Source organism: Typopeltis vanoorti, chromosome 16 (genome assembly GCF_054136105.1).
Source record: "Typopeltis vanoorti isolate ZY-2024b chromosome 16, IOZ_Tvanoo_1.0, whole genome shotgun sequence".
In the NCBI taxonomy this organism is placed as follows: domain Eukaryota; kingdom Metazoa; phylum Arthropoda; class Arachnida; order Uropygi; family Thelyphonidae; genus Typopeltis; species Typopeltis vanoorti.
The window spans coordinates 47855280-47865665 of NC_143564.1; the positions used below are offsets into that span (position 1 = coordinate 47855280).

General features: G+C 34.1%; 1 protein-coding gene across 1 annotated transcript in view; it reads left to right on the forward strand.

Moving 5' to 3' along the window:
• Positions 1 to 9479, forward strand: part of LOC150098002 (organic solute transporter subunit alpha) — a 190179-nt gene extending 180700 nt beyond the window's left edge. Inside the window, exon 8 of the mRNA XM_090405982.1 lies at positions 5638 to 9479. Within this exon, the coding sequence (XP_090262108.1) occupies positions 5638 to 5759 (122 nt within the window). The 3' untranslated portion in view covers positions 5760 to 9479. The remainder of the gene's footprint in view (positions 1 to 5637) is intronic.
• Positions 9480 to 10386: the final 907 nt, after the last annotated feature.

The window sequence follows — 10386 nt, forward strand, 5'->3', positions numbered from 1 at the left end:
AACTGCTTTCCAGTGAAGTTTTTCTTCATGCATTGAATGCTATTGCTACTCCTTCCTCTCATTATTGTCCATCATTATTGTCCAAATATAACATCCTATACTTATTATTTAGTAATGTCTCACGTTTTTCTTTTTTGTCTCAATGATGCCAATTATGCCCTTGTGGTATATTTTTCCATTTCTTCTGCAATCTCAATTTCCTTTCTGTTAATATTCCTTATGTTGATGGTTCGTATTTTCAGTTCTTGTGGTGTTGGGTTTATTCTTCTTCTAGATGTTGAGTTGCTGTCAGCTACTGTTTGTCTCAGTAGCTGACTTCATTGTTCACTCTAGTTCCCTGACAAAAAAAAACAAAAAAACAGCAGGGACCTTGCTTATCATGTTGACATAAAATCTCATCATTGTACCATCATAGAGAGTAATATTTGGTTGGCTAAGGCTCAAATTTCCAACCCGCTCTTGTTCATTCAGTGCCCAGTGGATGCCTAGCCTCACTATGTGAAGATGAGGATTGGACATGAGATCAAAAGCCCCAGTCAGTTCCCTGCATTCCTTAAACGCAATGTGGAGGTCTTCTCTCACTTATTTTGCTTTGGCTCTTAAGTTAAAATTTCTTTTGCTATTTAAATAATAAAGCAGAAGTATGTCTGGTATTTATGCTGATAATAAATCTTGGTTCCTTTGGCTCCTGGTAGGCTAAAACCTGTCAGGTTTTAAAAACATGAATTGCCTTTGGTAAGTCTACCATTGGAAATAAATGGCATGACTAAAAGAATGCTGTTACAAAATGCACCATTTTATGATTGTCTGTAATCAATTTTTTGCTTGTTTCTGTTGCTCATATAGAAACAAGTAAGAAATTGTTTGTATGACTTCAGATATTATTATTATGTGACACCTCCAAGGACTCATTATAGGAGGGCGCACTACTCTACTGTACAATTCACTGTCTACTTAAAAAAATCCAACTACACTATTACCATCAGCACACAATAACACCCACCACTGCTAACAACCTTATTTTTTGTCTGCGAATTCTGTGTGTTCTCATAGCCAATTTGCCTGTATGTCATATTTCATTCCCTTTGATATACAGGGTGTTCGGGATAAATTTGACATATTTATAATTAATTATATTTTTCCGTAAGTTACATGTATTAACACACACTTCTCTTCATTTAAAAGTTTGGACCCTTCTTCATTCATATACAAGATGTCAGAAAGGATGGATAGCTGGAACCCACCTGAATCATGGAAGAGAATAACTTGTATCATGATGATTCGTGCCCGCCATCAAAATAAGGATATTACGACTGCTGCCCAATGCTCCCTGAATACAGTAAAAACAATCAGGCATGAACTAGAGACTTGCAATGGTGACTATGAGGATGTAGCAAGAAGAAAGATCCCTAGCAGACGATCTGATTGCGTTCGTACAGCAGAATTCCTCGCAAATCTGCAGGAACAGGTGTTGAAGAACCCTGGCATTGGAATTCGGGCTTTGTTCGTGGAGTTGCTAACTGTAGTCAAGCCCTGGATAACAAGGGTAGCCAATGGTAGGCCGTATGTATGGCAGCAGGATTCGGCCCCTTGCCACACCTCTGGGAAAAGTCAAAAATGGTTGCTGAAAATTTCTACAACTTCACCAGTCCAAATGTTTGGCCTCCAAACTCCCCAGACCTTAACCCCATGGATTATTTTGTATGGGGCGCAGTTGAAAAAGACACCAATCGCACTTCCAGTAATACAAAAGCCCAGTTAATGGATAAAATTAAAACAGTTTTTGCGGCCCTTCCCAGGGAGACTGTAGCATCAGCTTGTTCGAGGTTCCGAAGCAGAATTGAAGCTGTGATCGATGCTAATGGTGGTTATTTTGAGTAAATCTTGTTGATAGTATTGTAATTAACTCTGCCTGTAATGTTTTTTTGTCAATTCATTAAATTTAATAGATACAAAGAAGATTTTCTTTTTCCTTACGAAACTGTCAAATTTATCCCGAACACCCTGTAAATGTTATATCCTTTTTTTTTTTTTCCATCCATAATAATAACAAACCATTTATGATACTAGTAAGCAAGTAACATTAAAATGTATTATTTTGTTCACCTCCTTAATGTCATGTTTGCAGTGACCTTATCACAGGTTTTTATACCAGTGTGTAGGTAAATGGTGGGAAAGACTATTATAATTTTATTCCTCCCCCAAAAAATTAAAAAGTTTTTCACTTGATTATAAATTAAATTACAAATGCCAAGAAATTATATTTTTGTTTAATCCTTTTCCAAGTGTAAGCAAACACTTCTGTGTGAAGTATCCTCATGACGTGTCTACTTAGCCTCTATATATTATTATTATGTGACACTTCCAGGAAGTCCAAAGACACTCATCGAGGGAGAGTGTGCCAACAGCATCGAACAATTGAACTCCTTCCAACTACTAACTGCGACCAATACAAGTAGCTCAGTCATGAAGATATTTCATGGCAAACTTTGCTTACATTTTTTCACTTGGTTATAAATTAAATTAAAGATGCCAAGAAGTTATATTCTTGTTTAATTCTTTATTCAAGTGTAAGCAAACAAAGTTTGCATGTGAAGTATCTTCACAATTAAGCTACTTGTATATGGAGGCCAGTGATTTCACATTAATTGCCTTAGTATTCCATAATGAAAGCACACATCATTTTGGGTGTGTTTAATGCTATGCATTATGGGAAGGACCATTACAACAACCAATTTGACCTTTATTAAAGAGGGTGTACCTCCCTTCTACAACTCAGTGATCTACAAGATCATTCTAAATCTTGATGAGTGACCCAAAAGGATCACTCCTAAACTCTTCAAAATCTCATCAGTGCCACTACTGAGCAGAACCACTCTACTGCCCAGGAAGCAAGCAAACCCAAAGACAAACATTATTAAATGTCATCAGTGGGAGCCATACCCAGAAGAGATACCAAGTTTGAAATAATGCTGAAGTTATGCAGTGTATTTCCCATACATAAATGGTGAAAAGGTGTAACACTTTATTGAAATACTCTGGATTAGAGCTAGTTGAAAGTTTTTTCCCATTTGGTTGTAAATTAAATTAAAAATGATAATAAATTATATTCTAGTTTAATCATTTATCCAAATAGAAGTCAACAAAGTTTGCATGTTAATTATCTTCATGACTAGGCCACTTCTATATAGAGGCCAGTGACTTCATAGTCACAAGTTATTGACCTCTATATACTTATATAAATTCTAAACAACAACAACAAAAGGCAAATCACTTCAGGGTTCTATCATAAACTTACTCACACAGGATGCTACTTGCATGTCATGTTTGAGTAAGGCAATGCATTGCCTTACTCAAACTCTGGCATTATCATTATCCTTAAGAAGAGAGTGTTAAACATCCTAGGAGTTTATGAATGGAAGAACAAGACTTATTTTTCTACCAATTTGTCATCAGTGGTTATGCTAAGAAGTGGTTCACAAACTTCTATAACTAGATAAACCTCTACACCCAAAATTGATTCCAATACAAAGACTATTCCTGTCATACACTGATAGACCATTTACTCATTTGCAAAGTTTTGAGATCTCCAGAAGATAACATTCTTTTTCAGAAGTACACAAGAGTTTATAAAACTTTTTGTTTTCCTCAGTCAGACTAAGAGAAAATTTGAAATTAGAAAAATAACATCTTGCTCATAACAGGAATGATAAGTCAACCCTAACACCTCAAATATCTCTTCAACTGATCATAACATGGAGTAGAATATAGTCAATATGTTTTACTAGAAGAGAATTATCATAGTGCATTGAGGAATTGATTGCAGTGATAAGTTAATAGCTAGTTTCTGTCCTGTTAGCTCCTATGTTGAAAGTTTATTTTCCACTTGGTTAGAGTATAATAAATTTAGTTTAATCCTTTATCCAAGTGTGAGCAAACAAAGTTTGCGCCTGAAAGTATCTTCAGGACTGGGTTAAGGTGGTACACACCAGGGCAACTCGTTGCAAAGGTGGAGCAAGCTACCAACACTCCTATCCTAGTATCTCCTATAATGCAAAACACATCTCCTTGCGGATATGTCTATTGTTATGCATTAAGGGAAGGGCCACTACCCAGACCGGTTTCGACCTTTATTGAGGTCTCTTCAGTGGGAGCCAGGCCCAAGTCGAGATATCAGGCAGAAGCATTTGCAGGTCATCTCCACCTATAGGAATTGCCAATTGGTGTGCCATCCTTTTTTAATAAATTACTCTGGATTTAGAGAAAGATGTTGAAAGTTTATTTTCCACTTGGTTAGAGTATAATAAATTTAGTTTAATCCTTTATCCAAGTGTGAGCAAACAAAGTTTGCGCCTGAAAGTATCTTCAGGACTGGGTTAAGGTGGTACACACCAGGGCAACTCGTTGCAAAGGTGGAGCAAGCTACCAACACTCCTATCCTAGTATCTCCTATAATGCAAAACACATCTCCTTGCGGATATGTCTATTGTTATGCATTAAGGGAAGGGCCACTACCCAGACCGGTTTCGACCTTTATTGAGGTCTCTTCAGTGGGAGCCAGGCCCAAGTCGAGATATCAGGCAGAAGCATTTGCAGGTCATCTCCACCTATAGGAATTGCCAATTGGTGTGCCATCCTTTTTTAATAAATTACTCTGGATTTAGCGTAATTTATTAAAAAAGGATGGCACACCAATTGGCAATTCCTATAGGTGGAGATGACCTGCAAATGCTTCTGCCTGATATCTCGACTTGGGCCTGGCTCCCACTGAAGAGACCTCAATAAAGGTCGAAACCGGTCTGGGTAGTGGCCCTTCCCTTAATGCATAACAATAGACATATCTGCAAGGAGATGTGTTTTGCATTATAGGAGATACTAGGATAGGAGTGTTGGTAGCTTGCTCCACCTTTGCAACGAGTTGCCCTGGTGTGTACCACCTTAACCCAGTCCTGAAGATACTTTCAGGCGCAAACTTTGTTTGCTCACACTTGGATAAAGGATTAAACTAAATTTATTATACTCTAACCAAGTGGAAAATAAACTTTCAACATCTTTCTCTAAATCCAGAGTAATTTATTAAAAAAGGATGGCACACCAATTGGCAATTCCTATAGGTGGAGATGACCTGCAAATGCTTCTGCCTGATATCTCGACTTGGGCCTGGCTCCCACTGAAGAGACCTCAATAAAGGTCGAAACCGGTCTGGGTAGTGGCCCTTCCCTTAATGCATAACAATAGACATATCCGCAAGGAGATGTGTTTTGCATTATAGGAGATACTAGGATAGGAGTGTTGGTAGCTTGCTCCACCTTTGCAACGAGTTGCCCTGGTGTGTACCACCTTAACCCAGTCCTGAAGATACTTTCAGGCGCAAACTTTGTTTGCTCACACTTGGATAAAGGATTAAACTAAATTTATTATACTGTTAGCTCCTAGTTTGCAAGAATCACTGAAATCTGACCATTTTATGATGATGGGGGTGGGAAGCACTTGGAGACTCTGAGTAAAAGGAAGAAAAAGAAAAATTTGAAAACTATTGTAGTGCTTGTTAAAAAAAACTAACTTTTTTATAACTTTAGCAATAGCATCAATTTATTTTTTTGTTTTTAAAAATGCTTGTTTTCTTGTTTATTTTAGATATTAGAAGTGCCTTACTTTTGGGAGAAGGATTCATTTTAGCTGTTGTGGGACGTTTCTTCTTTCTTCACTCACCCCCCCAGCATTTTAATTTCCAGGAAACTCCAACAGCAGTTGGTTGACTTGATGAAGATTTCCATCTCCCCCCCCCCCTTTTTTTTTTTTCATACTGTTCCCCATTCTGCCAAGTAGCTATATGAAAAAAAGCACTGGTCCCTTTTTAAGTAATATATTTGAATATCATATGTGTCTGTTTAAATGACTTGTTAATAATGATAACAATTAGAAATTTGGAAATGTTTTTTCTAATTGAATATTATTATTCTCAAATTTAAATAAAATTTCAAGAAATGTTTTTTTTTTTTATCAATAAATCTGTTTGCTTTCTCCCCCATACTGTTCCCCATCAAGTAGCTATATGAAAAAAAAGCACACTGGTCCTTTTTTAAGTAATATATTTGAATATCATATTTTGTCTGTTTAAATGACTTGTTAATAATGATGTAAAGTTGCTAATTGTCAATATGTAGAATGATTAAAAAAAAAAGCTACTCTTTATATCTCAATTGATATCATTAGTCAATAATAGATATATGAGATATATCATTCAAAGCTCTTTTAAATAAAGTACATTGAAAAGCATAAATTTTTACATATCAAAATGAATATTTTTGATTGGGTATGAAATGTTAATGTATTGATTGTGCAGTACATTGGAGTTATAGTACAATAACATTCCATTTTATTTTATGTCAGTTTTAAAGAACAGGCAGCTCAATTTACAAATATTGCTGTTGTAAGCTGGTCTTAAAACAGTTGAAGAATAATATTAGTCTTTTGTTTTTATTTTATTATTATTTTTACTTGGTGATATATATATATATGTATCTATATATATTTTTTAATGTAAGTCCTATCCATTAAAGATTATGAATGCATTGTACATTAGTACTTAGATTAAGGTTTAGATAATCTAGACTGAAACATGGAAACTTTTGACATTGTGTAAAAGATTATAAGTAGTAATCTGTTGAATTTTTTCTAATTTAATAATATTGTTCTTAAAATTAAATAAGAAATTTCAAGAAATGATTTTTTTTTTTTTTAATCAATAAATTTGTTTGCTTTCTATCAAGTGTTTTGAAAGATGTAATTATTTTGTACCATTTCAATCTGTGATAAGAATAGTTATGTATGTATTTGTTGCTTCCGGATAATAAGTTGTATTTATATACAAATATATATATATTTTTTTGTGAATAATTTAGTCTTGTTGATCTAGATATTCAGTTAGTTTATTATTGCCATATATTTTCTTCTCTTTGAGGAAGAAAGCATGTCTTATATAAAATATAAGAAATACAGAAAATTTTATTCTACAAATAATTTGCATATTAAGTATTTTTTTTTATGATATCATCCATTGAATTTCTAGCTCATAACAACCAGCAAAGTTATATGCATTCAGAGATTTATGTAAAATACATGTATATCTTTTTGTACAACCTTTTCTAGTTATACATATAGAAAGGCTTAGGTGTCGTTGAGGATTCATAATAATGTTTTATGGTATGAATAACACCATGAGAGAGAAAACAGAATATTTATTAAACTCACTAATATTTTTGAGATTGAGCTCTGATGATTCAGCATCATCAGAGCTCAATTATTACTGGGATAGGCACACAGTTCCAAACTACGTGATTGAGGAGAATAATTTAAATTGTAACTGACAACAGAACTAATATCCTTACATGGTACCCACTATGGGTCAGATAACCACAAAGTTCATTTAGAGAAGTCAGGTTATCAGGTCTTAAATTGATAGTCTCCAAGATCTTTGGTCACTTAATACAACCATACTCACTGTGGTTAGGAGAGTGCTTTGTAATTGATACTGATTCTGAAAATAGTCTCTCAGACCTTTAAGAACTTCTATGTAATAAAGATGTTTTCCTCTGTCTGATCCTATTTGAAGGAGTATCCAGAGCATGGTCTGCCAATCACGACTTGCCTTACAGATGATTGCAGATGTTAACTTATCTTCCAGTCTTTCCAAAGTAGGCCAAACTGCAAACAGAAGGAATTTTATACACTTCATGACAATGCAGTTGATCTTTAGGAGAACATATGAAAATAGCTAGCTAAATGAAATGTTTGAAAGTGGCATGGAGATCATATTTGCAGAGAACTTTGGCTATTTTTTCTTATATACCCATAACATATAGGATGGAAATGATTTTGCTTTGATGCTGTGTTGGGTGTTGGAAAAATAGGGTGCATGCAATATTTTATCTGTTTTATATGGCCAGCGGCCATTGGCTGAAAAGGTGTTGTGAAGGTCCTGAGCTCAGTTTCAAGGACTGTGTCATTTGAACAAATGGCCTTAGCTTGTTACGTGTTTTGAATATGCCATACTGTTAGGAAGGATGGCAGTGTGATTGCTTTTGTAAATACCTACCAGTATGAGTGGATTTTGAGTAGTAATAGTAAGATGCACGCAAAAATGTATCTATTGTGTCTGGACCATGAGGCCAAACAGCAAACACATAATCAACATAGCACAGCCAGTTTAGTTTAACTTGCTGTGCTATGTTGATTATGGAAAAACACACTTATTAAGTGTGTTTTCCTCAATTACACTGTTTATTGCTGTTTGCCTATCACAATTATAATTGTGCTCTAATGATGCCAGTTAGAATATCAGGAAAATATTACTAAGTTTAATAAATATATATTTTCCTCTCTTGGTAATGTTCATACCGAAAAACACTCACTTATATTTAACATAACTAGAAAACACCTTGTACACTTTTTTTTAGTTTGTTGTAGGTAATGTGAATATTTCCATTGCACGAGAACCTTTTCACTTCATAGTGAATATTTGATACTCAAATATTCGGTATTCATATTGAATATTTTCAGTATCTTTTAACTCATTCATGCCATGGTGCATCTCATACCTATTGTGCATCAGGTGTGTACTCCATTGTCCATATGTCACATCCTATCTGCAATTGGCAGCCACATTCTTCCAATATTTTCAATATATAAGGCATCATGTTCTTGGTTTAATCCTTTATACAGGTGTAAGCAAAGATAGTTTGTGCATGAAGTATCTTTATGACTGGGCTATTTACATATAGAAGATAATGACTTCATATGGAATGCTAAGACAATGTGAAGTCATTATCCTCTATATACAAGTAATCCAATCGTGAAGATACTTCATGCACAAGCTTTCTTTGCTTACACTTGGATAAAGGATTAAACCAAGTTCAAAAAACTTTCAATATAAATATAGGTATCATAGTTTTTTTTTTTTTTTTGGTAGGAGTTTGTGTGTAAAATTAGTATTCATGAACTGTCTTAACAGTGCAGAAAATCTGAAATGTATTATTATCTTACTTTAAAAAGCATGCTTTGAAAGATTTGCATTATATAAATTGGTTTGTTTCTGTACCTGAAGTATATTTAAATGCTTAGCAATATTTCAGTTTTATATCATTCCACATTATTTACTAAAATAACAAAACAAAGGCAACCATTAAAATCAGTAATTTTCCATTTCTCTTTAACTCTAGCATTATCAAAGTTGAACTGCATATACTAGTATTATGAACTAGACTGAGCACATGTTGTCTACAATTTGAAGAATTAAAAATTTAAATTAGAAAAAAATATTGTTTTTAGAAAGGGTAAGAAAGATGTAAACTGTTTAAGAAGAAAAATTTGCATTTGTATTTTTGATTATCAGTTCATTTGAATGAACTTGAGGTGATTTGATGTATCTAGAAGTGAAAACAAAAAAAAAAATTAAACTGAGTGGTGTGGTTTCTGTATTTCTCTACCATCATCAAAAATACAATTGAACATTTATCAAAAAACACACAATATCACAATCATTGTGATTTTTTATAGAATCATATATTTTCATTTTATTTACAAAAGGGAAAAAAAAAATTCAAAATGTTATTTCGAATTTTATTTTCGAACTGATATTTCTGTATCAGTCACATATTAGCAGACTTAGACATGCTGATTTTGCATGAAATTTTGCTATTTATTTCTACTTTTTCATCCCAATTGATATCTAAAGTGGGGCATTGAGGTGAGGAAAGATTAAATGACTTTTCTTGAAAATGAACTCAGGGAAAATTCAAGGCCTTTCTTAGAGTAAAGGATAGGATGTGAGATCACCAAAATTCATCATCAAATTCCTGATATCTACCCTCAAGGGGTGTATACAGGATATGATAGTACTACATGAAAAATTTACACCATTACTAACTTCCTATTTGCGATTTTCCTTCAAATCAATCTGTTATCTGTCAAGACTCCAATATTATCAGGTTCATGTCTTATATTTCTGTCTTCTAAGGCACTTTTTACTGTATCAATCCATCTATATCTTGGTCTTCCTCTGGGTCTTTTTCCTGACTACATGGCAGAAAACACTTGTTTTGCTAATCTTTCCTCTCCCATTCTGCTTAGGTGACCATACCACTTGAGATTAGGTCTGCTAATGAATTCCTGGATGCTCACAATATAAAGTTCTTTCCTAATATCCTGGCAGCCTCTATTTGGCCTGAATCCAGCTTATTCTTTACCAAGCTTCTCTTCCACAATCCTTCTCAACCGTTTCTCAAGTATACTTGCATATATCTTACCAAGAATACTCAGTAATGAAATACCTCTGTAATTCTCACATTCAGTTTTATTTCCCTTTTTATATATGGGTACCATGAG